This window comes from Nomascus leucogenys, chromosome 1a (genome assembly GCF_006542625.1).
Source record: "Nomascus leucogenys isolate Asia chromosome 1a, Asia_NLE_v1, whole genome shotgun sequence".
In the NCBI taxonomy this organism is placed as follows: domain Eukaryota; kingdom Metazoa; phylum Chordata; class Mammalia; order Primates; family Hylobatidae; genus Nomascus; species Nomascus leucogenys.
The window spans coordinates 80,194,385-80,216,477 of NC_044381.1; the positions used below are offsets into that span (position 1 = coordinate 80,194,385).

General features: G+C 40.8%; 1 protein-coding gene across 1 annotated transcript in view; it reads left to right on the forward strand.

Annotated features, from left to right (window-relative positions):
• The window catches only part of RHOJ (ras homolog family member J), a 90,243-nt gene extending 70,727 nt beyond the window's left edge, over positions 1–19,516 (forward strand). Inside the window, exons 3-5 of the mRNA XM_030811859.1 lie at positions 8,172–8,336; positions 10,285–10,380; positions 18,280–19,516. Coding sequence (XP_030667719.1) covers positions 8,172–8,336; positions 10,285–10,380; positions 18,280–18,426 — 408 coding nt within the window. The 3' untranslated portion in view covers positions 18,427–19,516. The remainder of the gene's footprint in view (positions 1–8,171; positions 8,337–10,284; positions 10,381–18,279) is intronic.
• Positions 19,517–22,093: the final 2,577 nt, after the last annotated feature.

Consider the following 22,093-nt stretch of genomic DNA (forward strand, 5'->3'; position numbering starts at 1 on the left):
TGGAAGGCCGAGGCAGACAGATCACAAGGTCAGGAGTCCAAGACCAGCCTGGCCAACACGGTGAAACCCCATCTCTACTAAAAATACAAAATTAGCCAAGCATGGTGGCAGATGCCTGTAATCCCAGCTACTTGGGAGGCTGAGGCAGGAGAATCCCTTGAACCCGGGAGGCGGAGGTTGCAGTAAGCTGAGATTGCACCATTGCATTCGAGCCTAGGCAACAAGAGCAAAACTCCATCTCAAAAAAAAAAGAGAGTTTATAATGAAGTCACTTGCATACACTGTCAACACGTGGTGGCTGCTATTAAACATTAGCTCCCTTCCCCAAACCCTGAAACAAACTAACATTTGGACTTGGAGTGGAGCCCTTTGGAGATAGATTCTTCACAGCTCTGTTTAATTCTGTTAGGTAGAATTCCAAACATTAGATTAGGCAATGAATTGAGGAATTTTTCTCAGGGTGAGTGCATGTTACTCCTCAGATCACACTAGGGAGGAAATAAGGCCAACCAGCCCTGTACGCCAAATCTATTTACGTTGTGCCAACTCATCCTGTACGAGACAGATCCCTAGTAGTGTGTTACTGAATGTTAAAGGGATATCTAGAGCTCAGATCTTTGGCTCAGCTTTGAAAGAGTCCCAGAAGCTGACTTTCCCATGATGTCCTTGTGGGCCAGTTTGTTTACAATGCATCAGGAGAGACCAAGTGGACAGCAGGGTGTTGGTTGGGTTGGGGATGCCACAGCCAACCCTGGGCATTCACCAGCTGAGGAACTTCAGACTGGGAGAGGGCTCTTTCCCAGGTTACGGCTTGCAGCCAGATGTCCTCCTACCTCACAGCAGATCATTACGGTGGAACCAGCCATAGTACTAAGACAAGGTCTTGCCTCCTTCTCTTGATGTGGCCTCACCTAGAAGGATGATGTGGGCAAAGCCCTACTCAGATTATGGCCTCTTGGGCAAGACTCTAGGATGGGCATATCTCAGAGATAACACCTGTGAAAATGGCAGTTAGCAGCACTGCCAGGGAGGAATGACCGTCTCCTGGTGTCAGGAGCCAGGTGCAGCCTGGCCAGGCGCCTGGTTCTGTGGAAGGGTGAACCACTGCATGTGGGCAAGCACAGAATGGTGTCTGTCACTGAGAAACCACAGCAGCTCAGCTGTCACCAGTGACCGTGGGAGTAGAGAAGCAAGGAAGGCCATCAGCCGAGCCCCTCACTCGCCCAGGGCTGCATGTTGCACATTTTCCCCAGGCCCTGATTTCTGAAGTCCCGCTTTCCCCCAAGGGCTGAGGAAGCATGCAATCAAGCAAGGAAGCAAGCACAGCTAGGGTTTATGAATGGCAACCCAGGCTCCACTTGGAAGGACACACATAAGCCTTCCCCTTTGCTATTGGCTGATCCAATGGGGCCATCTGCAGCACAGGATCTGGCAGAAACCCTCTATGGAAAGTTTGCCTAAAACCTCGGAACAAATGTTTTCCCTCAGGGAGCAACTCCAACTTTCTTGCTCACGTGTATCTTCATGTGGGATTTTCAGGAGTAGGCAATTTGGGAGATTAGGGAGAAGTTTGCCCACATGACAGCTGCTTAGTTAAAGTAACCTTAGGACACAATCTTACTTCTCCCCAAATTATGAAAAAGAGAGCTGTAGGAACTGAGAGTTGCGGTTGGAGTTTGCAAACATTTGGGTCTTATTACTACTCAGTTCAGAAAAAGTTAATTTCTGAATCAGCCCTGGCATCCAATAAGGGTAGGGAAATGCGTCCAGGACCAGCAGCTGTTGTTGATATGGGCTGGAGGATGGACTCTTTTACTGGATCATTAAAGTATTTACTATGTTCAAAACAATGTTCTAAGTGGCCTACAAATATTAACGTATTTTATTCTCATAACAACTCATAAGGCCAGCACTATTAGCCTCAAGTGAGGCGTGGAGAACTTACCCAAGATCACACCACAGTCACAAACGCAGAGAATTTCTACCCACCGCCCATGCTCTTAAGCACCGTGCTATGCACGCACCCGATACATGGTGCCCACGTTTTTCAAATTAAGCCTGATTTATGGGCGAACATGAAAATGAGACTTATACCAAAAAAATCTGGGATAAATGTCACTAAACCCAAGACTTGGAAGCAGAATTCTATTTCCAAATTAATGTGGGTATGGCGGGGTGGGAGGAGCTCAGCGCAACTCTCTTTGATGCTCAAAGTGTGGCCCCTGGACCCAGTGGCACTAGCCCCACCTGGAAACTTGTTAGAAATGCACATTCTTGGGCCCCATTCCAGTCCTGCTACTGAATAAGAATTTGCACTTTAGCTTGGGCAACATAGCGAGACCCTATCTCTACAACTTTTTTTTTAATTACCCAGGCATGCTGTGCATACCTGTAGTCCCAGCTACTTGGGAGGCTGGAGAAAGGATCACTTGAGCCCAGGAGTTCAAGACTCCAGTGAACTATGATCAGTGCACTACAGTGTGGGCAGAAAGCGAGACCCAATCTCAAAACAAACAAACAAACAAAAACAAAATTACATTTTAACAAGGTCCACGGGTGATACAAATATATGTAGTGTCTAAGAAGTGCTATCTAGAAAATGATCTCACTTACCTGCGTCATGATGCAGCCTGTAATATTTAGGACCCAGGTGTTTGGCGCATCTGATGCTAACACTTTCTCTGAAGTTTTCGTGTTTAATAATCACCCATAGTCACCCCAGAGCACTAGATCTGCCTTCAAACTGAACATGTTCTTGCCTTCAGGGTGAAGTTGGGCTAAAAGCACTCAAAGGCCTACTTTGCCCCAAATCCTTCCCTGAACTCCCCAATCCTATCCTCTTTGTCTACTTTACCTCCAAAGCCCCATTTGAGCCTCTCTTTTAGATTAAAACGCTGTCTCTTCAAGAAGCAAATAAGCACCTGTCTTCCATTCTGAATTTCAACATTAGAAAGGGCCTCAAATACCAACTAAACCACTTATCCACTTCTCATAGCCCCTTGACATCATCTCCACATGTTACCATCCAACCCAGGGCCAAAACAGGCTCTCTGGTGAAAAAACATTAAGTTACCAGCTGGCGCAAATTCAACTCCCCAGCCCCCCAGTCCCAAGGGGACACTTTCTTTTATTAATCCTGACCTCCCTGCCATATTTTATAGCTGCAGCCCAGGGTTAGCCTCCAATAGCCCAGGTGTGAGCCTTCTTTAAAAGTATTTTTGCTCTGTTGTCCTGGTTAAATTACTCCGTCTGTCTAGACGCTTGTTTCTTAAACCATAAAACTGGCTCCGGGGAGAGGGAAGAACAGTAGTAACCTGTGGTTCTGAAACTTGAGCTGCATCAGAATCACCTGCAGGGCTTGTTACAGCACTGATGGTGCAGCCTCTCCCCCAGTGCCTCAGCTTCAGGGGGCTGCGTGGCACCTGGGAATGTGTATTGCTAACAAGCTCCCAGGTGATGCCAATGCTGCTGGACTGAAGAGGGTAGATTGGAAACCACTGCATTAGATAACCTTTAAGGCCTTTTCTAGTCTTGGAATTGTATTTTCCCAATTCAGTCAGATAAATATTCTACATCATTCCATTTTGAGATTAGCCAGCAAAGAGTAAGAGAAACTTAACCTGTCTTACTTCCACATAAATCAAATTATTTCATGTATTTTCATTTTCTTTCCCCAATTGAATTGCAAATTCTTATTCACCTTATATAGTTCATACAGCATCCTTAACAGTGCTACGCATTCAGTAGGCACGAAATCTTTTTAAATGGAATGATACAGCAGAACTAAGGTTTCCACAGAAGAGAGATCCAGAATACAGAGCACAGTGAGCCCAGTGACTGACACTACCATAAGCAACTCAGCTGGAGGGCCAGGAGGGTAAATGATCAGAAACAGACTTCTCTCACCTGCCCCACCTACAGTCAACCCAGCAACCCATGGTCTTCCAACTTTTCCATAATGTAAATAGAAATCCTTTGATAGCCACTGGGTTAAAAAAAATCAGACAAACATACTCCTTTCCGACTATTAACAACAGTTATTTGTTCCTACCTAACCTAGTTGTGACATTTCTCCTGATGGTGTTTTGCTTTGGTTTTTGGCTTTGAAGTTTTAAATATACAGTGTTGCTGCCATCCAGTGGTAATCTGAAGCAGATGCAGGCCATCAAATAGACGATACATCCTGTGGTCAAACATTTTGATTGCTGGGTAACATATGAGTCAAGATTCCTGGATAAGTTAAGAAAATGCTTAATCTGTCACTTAAAATTCTGAGCTGCAGAAAACAGTGTGGTCACAATTGAGAGGCAGAGCTGGATTTGGGCTAAATACCCCATCCTGGTATTTATGAACTCTGTAACATTGGCCCATCATGGAACCTCTCTAAACCTTAACTTCCTCCTCTATGAAATGTGAATGTTGATGGTACCATCCTTCCAGTTCCATCAGGAGGATGCAATGAGAACGTACATAAGAGTTTGAAACAATGCCTGACCTTTAGTAATAAGTCCTTGGGTACATCCTCCATTAATGTTGGAGATGATAGTGAAGTACAGCCATGTTCTCAACTCCAGGCCCACTCCAAACCAGTTAAGTCAGAACTTCCAGATACACAGGCCCACTCTCCAGAGATTCTAATTTAGCTGGTTCCAGAGTAGAAAAGGGGGTGGAGCAAGGAGTTGATTAGCAGAGCTTCAGGATGGTTTAAAAGCTCCCCAGGTGATTCTAATAAAAGTCACTGCAATAAATGGCCCACAGAAATGCCATGTGTTCATTTGCAGGTCACTGTCGAGGTCATTTCTTCCAGTCTGTCAATAGCATTTATTGAATATTTACTACGGAAAGAGTACATGTAGGGATGAGAAAAAAATCAACATGGTCCCTACTCCATTTATGACAATCCAGATAGGAGCATGCAGTGGCAGAGGGCAGGTGGTGTGGTGAACAGCTGTAGATTATAGTCTGGGAAGACTTCTTGGCTCATGGGCCTTACAGCTGCTCTTTAAGGGGACACTCCAGAGAGAAAAGAGAAAAGTGGGGAGACCATGGAAGAGGAGGCTTGTTTTTCAGAGCTAGTTGTGTAAAGAGGAGAGGGTAGTGCCAAGAAATTAGCTATCCCTTTCTCCACTGCCTCCCCAGCTACACACACACACACACACACACACACACACACACACACAGACATAGGCACAACTTGGCTGAGACGCAACCTAGTAGACCTGGCCCAACTTCCCAGTATGACCAGTGTTTGTTTATTCAGCTGTGCACCCAACTCCCAATTATTGACCAGAAATGTGGTAAATTAGCCACAATAGTAGGGTTTTTTTTTGTTTGGGGTTTATTTTTTAGGATTTTACTTTTCAGCATCATTGCCATCTTGCTTTGCATTTTGCATTAGGTACCAAAAACCTTTGTTTAAGTTTTAATAGTAGTAGCCGTAGCGACCACATATACTGAGTTCCGTGTTCTGCATACTCTGAGTTGCTAAACAATAGATCAATGCATGCCACCAACCGGAGTGGACCACACTTAACATTCTAAGGTACTTCCTTTCAGTCTCATGTGTATGTAGTGTGCACATGTGTGTACTTCCTTTTCTGGTCTTTTTTTAAAAATTTTTTTATTATACTTTAAGTTCTGGGATACATGTGCAGAACGTGCAGGTTTGTTACATAGGTATACACGTGCCATGGTGGTTTGCTGCACCCATCACCCCGTTATCTAATAAATATATTATTAGAGTCAATAGAAAGGTTGATATTAAAAATATATCCATGATATATTATGTTTTACAAAACACAAGTGGCACAACAATATGAACAATTTAATCAATTTGTTTTTAAACTAAACATGTGTATGTTGTATACATGCATAAATATAAAATGGGCCAGGTGTGGTGACTCACGCCTATCATCCTAGCACTTTGGGGGGCTGAGGCAGGAGGATTGCTTGAGCCCAGGAGTTCAAGACCAGCCTGGGCAACACAGTGAGACCCCATCTCTACAAAAAATATAAAAATTGGCTGGGTGTGGTGGCATGTGCCTGTAGTCCAAGCTACTTGGGAGGCTGAAGTGGGAGGATCACTTGAGCCCGGCAGTCTGAAGCTACAGTGAGCCATGATCATGCCATTGCACTCCAGCCTGGGCAATAGATTGAGACTCTGTCTCAAAAAATAAAATAAAGTAAAATAAAACGTTTGGAAGGACAGTGTTTAAGCAGTCGCTCCCTCTGGGGAGAGGAAATACTATTAGAGACCATATCAGGGATGAAAACAAGCTTTCACTTCACCTCTGTGTACTTCTTTAATGTTTGCATTTTTGCAATGAGCACATACATGTTTTGTAAGTTTCTGAAATGTTTTATGAAGAGTAGTCATGCCCCTAATAAATGAGTTAATTATTTATTAACCCCTCTCTATGAATACATGTATATCATAGGTGTGAACACATAAGTTTAGTTGCACATATAGTATACGCACATAGATAGTGCACACACATCATATATAGTGTGTATACACATACAAATTATGTATGGTGTGTATGGATACATGTCATGTTGTGATATGTGGTGTATATATAAATATGGTATGTGTATGCACACTTACACACAAAGTTACTGTCTGCTTATGTGTTACTAAATTCCATAAAAATATATAAAACTTTCTATTGAAATATCAGGTTTTACCTTGGAACCTCCTAAAACATTTTACATACAGTAAAAGGTTCTTGCTAACATTTTCCCAAAGTCGAAATGATGCAAAGTTTTACTTTGTATTTATCAACTCCCACTAAAATAGCAAATACATAAATATCTTATGTAACCAGAAACTCTTCCATGAGCATATTCTGATCTGAAAAATCTTTAGAAAGAAAATAACTAAGCTAGCATTTTATTTATTTGGCCTTTAAGTAATATTTGAAACAAATCCAAAATTCTTAGCTCTAAACCCTCACTCAACATATTTCTTCAAATATTGTGGTGTCAAATTTGGCAATAACTCTTGTTTTGCATGTTAGTTCATTTATTCTAAATTAAATTTGGATATAATTTTTTTTAATCGTGTGAGGAGAGGATTCCTGGTGCCTTGGCAAATAGCTCACTAATTTAAATATAGTGTATTCAATATAACACAATTCCAACATGATGGAAGAATTGCAATAATCTTTACTGAATGTTACACTTTAAATGGGTGAACTTTTGGTTTTTTGTTTTGTTTTTTGAGACAGGGTCTTGCTGTGTTGCCCAGGCTGGAGTACAGTGGCATGATCACACAGCTCACTGCAGCTCCAAACTCCCAGGCTCAAGCCATCCTCCCACTTCAGCCTCCTGAGTAGCTGGGACTACAGGCACGTGCCACCATGCCCAGCTAATTTTAGTATTTTTTTGTAGAGATAGGGTCTCGCTATATTGCCCAGGCTGGTCTCAAGCTCAAGGAATCAAGTGATCCTCCCGCCTTGGCTTCCAAAGTGCTGGGATTACAGGCATGAGCCACCGTGCCCAGTCAGGTGAACTTTTGAATACATAGAAACAGAGAGTAGAACTATTGTTACCAGAGGCAAGTAAGGAAAGGAAACGGGGAGGTTTTGATCAAGGGTACAAAGCTGCAGTTAGCTAAGGTGAGTAAGTCTACAGCTGTAATGTACAGCATGATAACTATAGTTAATTACACTATATCGCATATTGGAAATATGCTAAGAGAGTAGGTTTCTGGTCCTGTCACCATAAAATATATTTTTAAAGGTAAGCTGTAGGGAGATGAATATGTTAGTTTGTTTCACTGTAGCATATATGTGTATATCAAACACCATGTTGTACACCTTAAATGTCTACAATTTAAAAATAAAAAATAAATGGGTGAACTTTATGGTATATAAGAACTTTATGGTATATATAGGTAGGTATATAAGATATATCTCAATAAAACTGCTAAAAATATTTTTTAAGTTCATCTTAAGAAGGGGCAATACATAATCTCTATACGTAACAAAAAGGTATTTTTCTGACTGATGGCTCCTTTAGTTCTAGTAGAGAAAGAACTACCAGATTCTAGGGTTGAGGAAGAAACGGGATCCCAGTGCGCTGTAGTGGACCCTTACCTGCAATCTGACCTTGGAACCACATGGGACACACCTTACACAGGCTGTACAAACCCTTGTCTGCTCTTCCCACAGGAGGACTACAACCAGCTGAGGCCACTCTCCTACCCCAACACGGATGTGTTTTTGATCTGCTTCTCTGTCGTAAACCCTGCCTCTTACCACAATGTCCAGGAGGAATGGGTCCCCGAGCTCAAGGACTGCATGCCTCACGTGCCTTATGTCCTCATAGGGACCCAGGTTAAAATGTGGGCGATGGCAGGGTGGGGCGGGCTGCAAAAATGGGAAGACCCTTTAGGTACCTCGTGAACATTCTATTCTGCCAAACACTATGGAAGAGTGTCTCAGACATGTCAATCCTATGAACAGAAGTTCTTAAGGTGTGCATGACGATTTAGCCCATAGTGGAAAAGATAATAGAGCTATTTAATATGGAGCAGAAAGTTTTGATATGGCCTTCAAAAATTAACCTCTCTGATTTTTTTTTAATAACAAAGTAATTTTTAAAATAGACACCCTTTGCCAGGCTTGAATCGAGCAATGAGGTGAGGGTGTCAATTGAACATATTATCTAGTACTTTTTATATCTGAAACCCACAGTTTTAAAATCACAAAATAGGTAGAAGTGTCAAGGTGACCACAGCAATCAGAATAGGCATTCTATGACAGGAACTCTTTAATTACACTTCTGGAGAAGGAAGATAAAAATTCACCACTGTCTATTCCTTTTAAACCTCCTGGTCTTCCAGATCTTAGAGAAGAAGTTAAAACACATATACCAGATAAACAAACCTACGATTGTGAAAGCCTTTACAGTGTTCTGAAAGCTAGTCAATTTCCATAGTTTGAGTTTCCAGTAGTAAGCCAATCACATTAAATGTATTAAGGATTGTTACTGTTTATAGTTTTAAATGGATTTTGTTCTTTGGCATTTTAAAATCCAAATTACTATCCCAAAGACATAGGAATATACTAACACTGAAGGGCTTCATTGTTATCTGTTTCATATGCTATTTATTTCTATTATTCATTTATGTTCTTTTTGAACAAGAGAATTTTTTAACACAAAGGAAAGAAAAATATTTCCTAAAGAAGATATGGACAGGTACACAGTATATGTATTTACTTAAAGAATGTAGAGGAATACACATCTCCATAAATCAGAGTAATCATAGTTAATGCTTCTGCTCTGAAAGATAATTGTTTGTTTAAATGAAGTCTTTTGCCTTGAATTCCAGATAATAATGTTTGCCCATATTGATGGAGCCTGAATCCCTGCTGCCAAATATGTGACAGAACATTCAATCACCTTTCCGTGATTCAAGCTGATTTTATTAGAGATAGGCACAAAATTGAACAATTATCATACACACACATGCACACACACACACAAATTAGTAGAGCTGAGTAACGTGCTTACAAAAGGGACCCTAATATATTGGTCTTTCTTTAAGACACAAGCCCTTGCTCTCCCTCATTCACACCCATTCATGAACACATGGGTTCACATACACAGTGACGCTTTAAAGCAACCAAAATATTTAATTAAATTATCAACTCTAATCCAGATATATAAATGCTATCTTCAAAGTTCTACCTTTGAAAAGATTAATGCTTTTCTTGAGCAAACCCTTTGAAAATTTCTCTCAGGGACTTGCCTTCCAGAGCTTGCAGAACATGTGTTAGAATATCCTCACAGGTAGCAAATCTTCATACCTCCTTTGAGAATGAAGATTTTATTTGGAAAAGCGAAAAAAAAAAAAAAAGATGTGTTCAAAGCCAGGAAATAAACTAGTAAATAATGAGTAATATAATTTGGGATCAAATAAGGCCTCACTGTAAGGTAATGAGACTGGATTGGTTATCTTGCATGCCCTGTAAGTAGAATAGAGAAATAAATAGAAAATTTTGAAAAAACATCTGAGATAGCAACAGAATCATCCGAGTAGTCTTCACTCACAGGGTAACTGTTTGAAGGGGAAAACATAAGGAAAGTCTGTTGTGTACATTTACAAAGAAATTGCTTTACTTTTTTAGACATAACATGGGCATGTGAATCTGCTTCCTTAAAGAAAATTTAGCAACTTCAAAGATGTTAACAGGGAAAAAGACTCTATGATGTCACAGTTTAAAATATCTGGCAAGGCCTGAGAAAACAAATAAGTTTTCACGTGTGTTTTCTTGCCAGATTGATCTCCGTGATGACCCAAAAACCTTGGCCCGTTTGCTGTATATGAAAGAGAAACCTCTCACTTACGAGCATGGTGTGAAGCTCGCAAAAGCGGTACAGTCAGATTTGAATTTCGTTTTAAATGTATGCTGAGAGAAGAGTGTGTTGTATGCTTTGGAAATGGGTGTGCAACATTGGGTTCTGCTTTAAAGTGCAATGTGTTTAGAATCTTCTCTAAGCTTTCTATTCTCCCCCTCTGTTCTAGTCGGGCTGGAAGGAGCCATTTGGTTAGCCTTCTTGTCAGCCAGCATTGCCTGTTTTTCATTCAGAAAGCAATTTGGTGAATTTAAACAGCTGAAGCACTTATCATTTGATTTAGCAACCTCTAGAACATCTACTTGCCATATTTAGTATGAATAAAGGGAGTCGTTAGATATATATTTGTAAATCTCACTGCTTATTATGGATGTAGCTCATTTAAATAACCCCATAAGAGGCATTTTGTGATTTTCTTGGGAGAGACTTGGGTTAGCATCTGGCAGGGTTATATTTGTCCAGTATTTCTCACTGTATAATGAATAGCCACTTAGAGAGCCTGGACTGTGTCACAAACAGCATCTGGAAGGATAACATATACCAAAAAGTGACTAGTTGGGGATCTAAGTGGCTGTTTGGCAGATAATAGCTCAGAGCTGGAACTGTTTTCATGGATCTTTCTTCCCTCTTGAGAGCTTAACATGAAGAGTTAGGAAAATGCTTTAGGAAGTATTTGCCAGACACCAAGTCTTTTCCTCCCCCATTACCCCGAGATGTGAGCAAAGCAGCCACTGAAAAAGATACGAGAGGGTGGAAGTGCTTTATGCAAGAGGAGGCCGATAAATCACACCTCCAGAACATAAATCGGACTCCTCACCAAGTCATAAATCTATTGACCCAGGTTAGAGGTTTGAAACTTTTCAATCTTACTTTCTAAGCGACTAACCTAGTAAAATACATACCGCAGGCAGAGTTAGAAATCACCCTCTTCAAGCCAGTCAAGAATATTAACTACAAATTCTTCACTTACAAAACTGTATGCATTTATCTTATTAAAACTTGCTTGCAGGCACCAAAACTAAGCATGATACACCAGCTAGAAATGAATTAAATACAATCATGTTTTTACAGGTATCCTGCCTGAGAACCTCTCACAAACACCTGATCGAGATACTGAACTCTTCCTACTTCTATGCACAGTAATGTCAATAATAACTAGCGCCTGACGTCCATGGAGTTCTTAGGATCCTAAGTACTTAATAATATCTCTCACTTCAGCCTCATAATAACCCTCTTAAGCAGATAGTGTTGGCCTCAGCTTACAGATGAGGAAACAGTCTTAGAAGACAAGCACGTAGCTCGTAACAAAGTCAAAAACGTCCAATCCAGCTCTGTGGACATCACCACCCGTGTACCTGACCATTGTGTAAATGACCTCCAACTGTGTATCTTTCCTCGGGTGAAATGGGTTTATGCCTGTAGGTGCTTCTACCTTCTCCTCAAACATTCAGCCTCAAATGCTCTCATTAAGATACCTAAATATGTAGCTCCATAAATAATTGTATGTGGTTCCTTTCTACACATTTTTCACAGCCAGGATGTCCCCACTGGCCAGCACCAGCTTCTTGTAGGAACTCGCTTTCTGAGTTCCTTCATGCCGTCAGCTTCCTAGCCTCACTTCTTATTGGGGAAGTTGTTTTTTTTTCTGTCTGAAAAGAAGTCGTTTCAAAGCCTCCCATCTCATTTCATACTTATTTTTGGAACAATGGCTGAGTTCACCATTTATATTGCCTTTTGCTAGTTTCTCCTAGCAACTGCTCTCAGATACAGAGGGAATCATGTTTAGCTTACAAAATCCAATTTAGAAGAAAACCTAGCAAGATTTTAACTTGTTTTATCACAATTCATGTAATTATAGAGACGCTTTAAGTTTCTCTACTCTCTGACTTTTCTGTCAAGTAGTTTATAATCACAGCTAGCTTTTATGGAGTGTTTATAATGTGCTAGGCTTGGTGCCAGGCGCCTTACAGCCTTTGTCTTAATTAATCCTCACAGCAACCCCCTGAGGTGTGCATATTATTATCTCCACTTTCCTACAGGAAACTGAGGCTCAGAGAGGTTAAGATCGCCCAGCTAGCAAGTGCAGAGTGAGGATAGAAAACTGCTTTAACCACCCGCTTTTCTGCCTCCCTCCTATAATCTGAAAAGAAACCTTTAGGTTTGGGGCTTCTTTTTTATATACTGGAGTCCCTTATTTTCATGGGCAAAGCTCCCCCACAACTTAAAGGCTTTGTAAGTTCAGATTTTTCATATCTGATTCTTTCTGTTCAATACTTTTCCATTTCCAAAACATTTTCCATCTAACATCTCTTTTTGGTCTCAAAGGGTGTTTTATTTTTAAAGGACATTTTTATATCATACATATTTACAATTCTTTATACTCCAAAGTCAACCACATTTACATATTTTGCACTAATTTATTATAAATATTCATTATTCTTTTCCCATTCTTTTACACATTTGTAACTGTCCCTATTGCTGCTAGAATTATTAAACAACAATTGATTAAGCACCTAATATGTGCCAGGTGCTATGCTGGATGCTACACTGTTTAGCTCTAAGATTATAATTCTTTTTTTTTTTTTTTTTTTTTGAGATGGAGTCTCGCTCTTTCACCCAGGCCAGAGTGCAGTGGCGCTATCTCGGCTCACTGCAAGCTCCACCTCCCGGGTTCACGCCATTCTCCTGCCTCAGCCTCCCAAGTAGCCGGGACTACAGGCGCCCACCACCACGCCTGGCTAATTTTTTGTATTTTTAGTAGAGACGGGGTTTCACCGTGTTAGCCAGGATTGTCTCGATCTCCTGACCTCGTGATCCACCCACCTCGGCCTCCCAAAGTGCTGGGATTACAGGCGTGAGCCACCGTGCCCAGCCGATTATAATTCTTTGTGCGTTCTCTTTCCCAGTTCCATCAAATACAGTCTAAACATGATCTTCTAAGTTCAGACTTCCTAAGGTATTTTTTGATACAGGAATTTGCCATTTTTTCTTTTTTAATCTCTGGGTTCTCTTTGCCCTCTCTGGCCATCTTCTTCACACTGTGCCTTCTGTTGTTGTCACTCTTTAATTTAGCACCTGCTAAGTTTCCTGCTGGGTTTTTAACATGCACAGGTGGGATTTAAAGCAGCAAAATTGCTGCAAACATCCTGTCATCAATGTTCAGTCACGTTAATCAACTGGAGTCTTTAATGCCCTCTTCCTGACTGGAAGAGTCACTGCCGCCTGCCTTGTGCTGGCCATTTTCCCTTTCTCCCTTGGTCATTGAAAGTCACTTCACCGCTGGCGTCTGGGTTACAAAGGCCAGAAGAGGAGGGAGACAGGCAAACAAAAGCATGCCACCTGGATAAACACAGTAACACACATCTGGGCAATGTACCAGGTAGCACGGAAGAGAGAGAAACTAATACATTCATGGAAGGAGCTTTCAGAGATTTCTTTAACCGGTTAACATCTTATCCAGGTTTGAAGGATGAGGAAAAGTTTTTCAGGTGGGCAAAGGGGTCTGGCGAGGGCACAAAATTCCAGACAGGGAGATCAGGATATGCAAAGGCATCCTTTAAAGCATAGAGAGCAAATTGGCAACTGATGGGCCAAAGTTCACCCACAAATGTTTTGATCAGTCCAAACACATATTTTTAATGCAATTTAGTGGCCAACATTTAACAGTTTGGAAACACATTTCTAGCTTCTAAAAGAAATTCAGAAGGTCGAGCAACTCTAGCCCAGCATTTCCTCATCAACAGAAACTGTTAAACAGTCTTTTAGATTAAACATGTATTCTTCAGTCTGCCGCAATCTCCACCACTCCATATTATCCTATACTCAAGTAACACACTTTACATGATCCACCCTTGAATTGGCATCTCTGCATTATAGTCTTCAAAGGTCAGCAGCAAATCTGTCCAGCCTAGACATTTTTTCCTCTTTCACCAATCTGATCATAATGCTGACTTGTTGAGATGGCGGCTTTTCTCTTACAGCCTGTTTGGTTCTTTTTTTTTTTCTTGGCTATTTGCCTTCTCTGTGTGCCTTTGCTAATTCTCAAATGAGGAATAAAGAACTACTCTGCTCCTAGCCATTTCTTTAGATACGAGCTTACACTGTTTATCCACTAACATCTTCTCTTCTTTTCTCTCCATTTACAGGACATGCCTTCCTTCTTCTTCCCTTCTCTCATCACCTTTATTATATCCATAACAGCTTCGCCCATTTATTCATGAATTTTGCTCTTTCAGCCACAATTTCATTACATTTGCTAGAGACAGCCCAAAAGCGTAGTTAAGACTTTGGCTCAGGAGGCAGACAAATTCGAATCTCTGCCATTTCCTTAGTTGTGTGGCCATAAGGGAGGTTACTTAGCCTCTCTGGGTATCAGTTTCCTGAGCTGTGAAATGAGGATGGTGACAGACTTTTCCTTGTAAAGTTCTTGTGACAATGAAATTAGCTCACGTACCACAAGGTCCAGCTCAGCAAACTACAGTTGCTGTTAAATCCATGAGCCCTCTCAGACACGTCTACAGCTGGGAAGATCTCTTTGCCTTTATCCCTTCCAGTTACTTTCTATCTTATTCTATAACTTTTCCTGCCCCAACTAGAACAACATGGAAGAAGTACTAGGTTTTCTTTTACTTGATTAGTCATTATGGCTTTTTTTTTATTTCTTGTCACTCTTGTATCTTCTGTATATCACTGATAAATGTCCCTGCTTTTGAGATAATAAGTTTTAGCTATTATAAACCAATCAGAAAAGTGTTTTTTCAGTTTACACCCTCAATCTGTACTTTTTTCTTGAAAATAAGTCATTTGGGTAGAACACATTCCAGATTGCTCGCATGTGTATCTAAACATGGAGGCTTGAATCCTGAACCCTCCCAGATGGCTTCTGAATACTTGACTGTATGGGTCATTTTGCTCCAAGGAGCAGATGAAGTTGCTGCTGTAATAAGGGCCACATTTCCTTGAGACAATTTTTCGTTTCACACCTTTGAGGACACAGATAATTTTTTTAGCAATCTGGCTGTGCTTTTTCCTTGAACCAGGATGAATTCTTCTCCGACCCTCATAGCACTTGACACATGGTAACAATACCTACCTCATAACTGGGTTCTGTTTCTCACACGTGTTTCCCAAATGACACCAACAATCTGATGACTACTTTTTCTATCAGTACAACATAATGTCATATTAACTCAGTTACACAATAATGCCTTTATCTGCTATTTCATTATCTTCAGAAATGTCTGAATTGGAAGAGACAAGCTTGGGCTCCTCCCGCTCCATAGAAAGGCAAAGCCTGACATGCTGTCAGTGGTACACTGGGGGCAGGGGGATGGGGAGTGCCCTGCCCCTCCTGCAGGACTCCAGGTGTGAGTGAGCTCAGCCCAGCTGTCCTGGAATTCCAGGCAGAATCGATCCTAGGCTTGGGATCCTTAGTGGAGAGCTATTCCAGATAAAAAGGTGCTACAGCAGTTTATAGGTATTTTTCCAGACAAGCACCACCGCATTACAGACAAGTCATTCAGAATCATTCAGTTGGCAATGCCGTTGCCATTAGATTAATGTGCTTTTCACATGTGTTTGAATCAAGCATTGAACACAGTCCCAAAATGCAACAGAAGGCATTTCATCATGTTACTAGAAAAATTTTCTCTGCGCTTTATTCCTCTCTTGTATCTAACTGTTTTTAATTATTTAAAAAAGTTATTTCCTAATCTGAAAACCAAACCATGATCAAAATGAAAGCCATAAAATAGATTTTCAGCATCCAACATCTTTCTCCTTTGGCTCATACAGTAACCATTCTTGTCAGGAAAAAAATTTTAAATGCATAATCTCTGTCGGAGAACTTAGGAAATAGTGTCTGGGCCCAACCAAAACCACTTTATTTGATGGTTAGTTTTCATATTTGTGGCCTTTGAAATAAGTGGACAATCTCATTTCATTAACTGTCAACTGGACCGGCTTCTTGCAGAGCTGAGTGATAGGGGTCACAGTTACTGTCACAGAGCAAGGAAACGAACATGTATCAAGAGACCCAGATTCTGGGTCTATTTCTTTCACTTTCTAGGTGAGTGCCCATAAGCAATTCATTTTACCTCTCTGGGGTTATTCCCGCTCTGTTCTAAGCTAAACCACAAGTTCATTTAGTCCACACATTGCAAACTGGCTGGCTGCTGCCAAATATATCCCACATCAGTGTCTTCCTTGGCCCACGGTAAATATTTCATTAACTGGTAAATATTAAATAAAAAATCCAAATTTCCAACTCCTCTTGAAAAATACAAAAATGGGCAACAGTCAACCAACATTATCACTTGGAAGCTGATAAAACTGCACACTCTAGAGGGGCATGTGCTTTACAGTCCACCATAGCCCCCTCCTCTCCCTATTGTCTTGCGCCAGCCCCACTTTATCATTTACATAAGCTGTTGGGCATAATAGGCCTATGATTTTGCTACCTTGTTTTAGCCATTTGTCTGCTGTAGTTTCCAGGAACTCACCATTTAGCCAACCTCTTCTGAATCTGCTTTAATTTTTCAAAGTGATTCTTAAAATGTGAATGAAAAACTAAAGTCATTTCTCCAGATGTCCTTAATAGTAAAAGGCCAGCGTCACATCACTGACCCTTCCTGAGCTTATGAACAATTAAAACCGCAGGTCTCCTTCACAAGAAGCTGACTGCTAAATACGGTCTGCCCTGGTCTGTGATTTTTAAATGAGAATCTATAGTTCTGGCCTGAATTTCTATATTTCTCATGAGACGTTTGTGATTATCAGACACACCATGGTATTGAAATCATCAGAATATTTAAAATGAAGCCCTATGCAAGAATCAAATACCTTATCATTTAAATATATAGACTGTACACTGACAAGAAGGATGTCTCTGGCGTTAAATGTCTTTTATGATTATTGTTACATGTTTTATTGTTATTGTTACATGTTTTAGTGGATTTTTTTAACTTTTTAAAAAAATATGACTTTTAAAGTATGTTAAGGCTGGGTGCAGTGGCTCACGCCTGTAATCCCAGCATTTTTGGAGGCTGAGGCAGGCGGATCACATGAGGTCAGCAGTTCGAGACCAGACTGGCCAACATGGGAAAACCCCGTCTCTACCAAAAATACAAAAACTAACCCAGCTTGGTGGCACGCGCCTGTAATCCCAGCTACTTGAGAAGCTGAGGCAGGAGAATCACTTGAACCCAGGAGGCGGAGGTTGCAGAGAGTCAAGATGGTGCCACTGCACTCCAGCCTGGGCGACAAGAGCGAAACTCCATCTCAAAAATAAATAAATAAATAAATAATGTTAAAACTAAATAATAATGCCAATTGGATATTACTTTGTTGAGGGATACCTTAAAAGAGGTACATTTTAATCAAGAATGACCTATAAAACCATATCACTCACTCTTTTTCTATCTGCTTTATCAACCAAGCTGACACTTTGCCTTTTATCATACCAAAGAAGATACATTTCACTTGTACGTGATTTACACATTCTGCCTGCAAATGAGAGGATATGAAAAACAAGATCATGCACCCCTGTTCTTCACAAAACATATTTAAATTATATCATTGGTTTTGAATTGTCTCCTAATTTTTTAGATCTTTGCATTTTTTATGTTCTTAGGAATAAATGGCTATGGGTCAATTTTAGGATTTACTGCTTTCCAGAAGTGATCCACAACCATTTATTGCTAATAAAGGAAAGTAAAAAATACAAAAATACAAAAAAAAAAAAAAAGGATAACAGATACAAATTGAAATGAAAAAAAAAAAAGACAATCATAATCCAAACCACCCCACAGGCTGTTTGTAGGACAGACAGAAGTAAGTGCTTGTCTGGGCAGTGAGTTGATACCATTGTGTTTTTCTCTCTTTTTTATCTCTCATGCCTTTCTCTCTTTTGCGTTTAAGATCGGAGCACAGTGCTACTTGGAATGCTCAGCTCTGACTCAGAAAGGTCTCAAAGCGGTTTTTGATGAAGCAATCCTCACCATTTTCCACCCCAAGAAAAAGAAGAAACGCTGTTCTGAGGGTCACAGCTGCTGTTCAATTATCTGAGGTTGTCTGGGACCTGCCTCCACCCCATCCAGGGATGAGAATGGCAGCCAATCTCTGCGGCCAAACTCCAGCCAAAAAGGAGGGCACGACCAGAAAGGAATCCCCTTTGCACGGAGGCTTGCCCCGCCACCCTGTGAGCCCTCCCAACACAGCACACTAGTCAGCCCACTGCCACGACCTCCCTGCCAGCCAGAAGCATCCATACTGCACACTATCTGAGAATGCTGGGCCTGGATTGCAGACAGTGCCGCTGCTAATCATATCAAAAACAAAGTCAAAGGCCATCTTACATTTTACAAATCCCCAGCTCATGAACGTGAAGCTGATAGGAAATCACCCCAGGGAACCCGAAAAAGAAACTTGGTTCCTCTATTGGTGGCCTTACTTGATGTCTTTTACAAAACTTGGGGCTACAATACTAACCTTTTTTTCTGAATCTGCTGTTCTACCCATGTGTCTCACATTCATTTGTATTATTTCAAGAAATGTACTAATTTCCAGTTCACTCAGGCCTTACAAATCCATACCAAATTAGCCTAAAGACAAGGCATTTTATATTCATTTCTATTTTCAGCATGTTTCTACCAAAGCTATTAGAACAAACACGTACCTCTGAATGCCTGATTACAAGAAGACACGAGAAGACTTTAAAAGTTTTGGAAATTTACAGAGCCATGATTTTTGAACCTGACTGAAAGAAAACCATCTGAATTGTTGCAGGTCCACATTTTTGCCAAAGATGCACTCTACAAATGCTTAGTAGTGGCCTGATTTTTTTCCATGTTATATTGCCACAACAAACTAAAAATGAACTATGTTTAAGAATGTAGTATTTCTGTTTTTCATCCAAGTTGATTGGGGGAAGAATATGGCAGGATCCATCTTCTACAGTATTGTGTGTTCAGTAAAGTGGACATTCCTGCTCCTCCCTTCCCCCATTGCATGCCCTCTTCCTCCCTTGAATTCACTTTCTCTCATGCCCGGATCCCTTTATTCTCTCCAGTTATAACCCAGTTATAAAAGAAAGATCTGAGCATAAAAATATGTGTTTAAAAATACCTAAAAGTAAAGGAAAGTGCTTTAATTTTTCTATTTGCTTCAACTGAAAGTGCTTCTCAGCTCGCCCCATGTAAGTTCTCATTCCATGTAAATGACATTTTCCAGTTACAACTGATACTGAGATACTGCCTCTCTCTTTCCTTACTCATCCTCCCAAATGTCTTTGTGGGAGCCATATCAGTGGATACCAAGCTATCCATTTGTCCCCTGCCCTCCGCAATGGGTGACATAAAACAGGGAATTTGGCCCTGGGAAAGCAAAAGCTCCCAGTAAGGAATCCTGTGCCCAATCATGTACAGCAATTCCAAACATCTAGGAATTTTTGTATCATAGAGCAAATTACTTCCTATCTTTTCATTAGAGGCTATGAGGGCTTCTAATTAGTCTTAGTTGCTTGTAAGTGCCCTGGAATCACCCAGGTAGACACTTAATTTTTTTTCAATTGCATGAGCAAAGTGCTTCTTAGTAGTATGAAATTACAACAATTTTAGTTTAAGACTTTCCAGATTCAAGCTCCCACTGTTGGAAAAAGCCAGCCTTTCTAATTTCTTCTGCTACTGAAGGAAGCACTTAAGAATTGTGTGATAGCCAGGCACCATGGCTTGTGCCTGTAATCCCAACACTTAGAGAGGCTGAGGTGGGTGGACCACTTGAGCTCAGGAGTTTGAGACCAGCCTGGGTAATATAGTGAGACCCTGTGTCTCTATAAAAAATTAAAAATTAGTCAGTTGTAGTGACACACACCTATAGTCCCAGCTACTCAGGAGGCTGAGACGGAAGGATCACTTGAGCCCAGAAGGTAAGGCTGCAGTGAGCTGTGACTGTGCCACTACACTCCAGCCTTGGTGACAGAGCAAGAACCTGTCTCAAAAAAAAAAAAAAAAAAAAAAAAAAAAAAAAACCTACATTTCAAGTACCATTTCCCTTCTCTCCCATCTAATTGCTAAACATTTTCTTTCATAAGCACACACTCCAATGACTGGAAAAATGGGAGTTTTAAGTCAAAGCTTGACATTTAGAGAAAACAAGGACTTTCTGACTTTCTAAATGGAAATCAACTGTGTATGAACTATAACTCTGCAGAGGTTATGAATTCATCCTTTACAAACAATAATGAACTTTTAGTCCTGTAATAAATGAAATGTTATTAGGCAGCTTTGTTGCATGATTGCATAGTTACATCTTGCTAATGGGCCACTCATTTCTCATTGATGTGGATGAAAAAATGAGAGCAGTATGTTTCCAGGTGTGTGCACTCAACAGGCAAATAGCTCCCGAGGTCACTGCTTCCCTAATGGGCCACAGGAAGTAAGTTGATCATGATGGAGCAATCACTCTGTCACCCAGAACCAGTAACTGGATAGAGACCGTTGTTAGTGTCTGGGTAGAGCACAGGCTCCCAGGGGTCTTAAGAGCTAATTACTGAATAAAACAATCTAGAACAAAGCAACCTAAATAAGTTAATGTCATTCTGCCAACTTAATCAGTTATTCCTTGTTTCATGGCAAGATCGAGTTTGTTTCACTAAAAAGTGTTTTCTGCTATAAGATTAAACTGTCTTCTGAAACCAAAGATAAGAAGAGACATAGAGGCCGGGCGCGGTGGCTCACGCCTGTAATCCCAGTGCTTTGAGAGGCCAAGGCGGGCAGATCACGAGGTCAGGAGATCAAGACCATCCTGGCTAACACAGTGAAACCCCGTCTCTACTAAAAATACAGAAAAAATAGCTAGGCATGGTGGCAGGCACCCATAGTCCCAGCTACTTGGGAGGCTGAGGCAGGAGAATGGCGTGAACCCGGGAAGCGGAGCTTGCAGTGAGCCAAGACCGCACCACTGCACTCCAGCCTGGGCGAAAGAGCCAGACTCTGTCTCCAAAAAAAAAAAAAAGGAAGAGACATAGAAATTTAAAGAAGGATCCTTTAATGGTCCACACCATCTTCCAAAGTCAAGAAGTGGCAGCTGATATCCATTTGAAAGTAGAATCCTAGCTTTTTAGAGCTAGACAAGGCCTCAGAAACTATAGTTCAATTCCTCATTGTACCAATGAGAAACTCAGGCCTAGATGGGTAAAAAGAGGTGTGTTGTAGCAGTGCTGGGACAGATCTCAGTTTTTCTGCTTCCCATACTATCCTCTTCAACCCAATACTACAATGTATTCATTATCACACACATTAAGCTGGAGTTTTGTAGCCGTGTTATTAGAGTTGCAACTGTTTATCCTATAGATTCTAGCCACATTTTAAACACATAACTTCATGTAGTTAGGCCACTAAAAATAAAGTAATCCATCAAACTAGTAATATACTAGAGAATTTGACCTACATACTAAGATACCTGAAATCCACAGTATGTGGCAATTTAACCCCCATCTAATAATGGCTCAATCAAGTAGCTAAACATATTTATTTCACTCAGATGGTTGGTTGTTTGGTAGAATGAATGGACTCCTTGGGCTATTTTGGGAACACAAAAGGACTAGGACACAAATCAAAGCCACATCCACAGTAAGAAATCCGGGCTGATTTCTGCCAAGAAAAGTTATAAAGAATAATTACTTGATCACATGGGGAAATTTCGACATAAAAGAAGTAATGGATAAAAAGAAAGA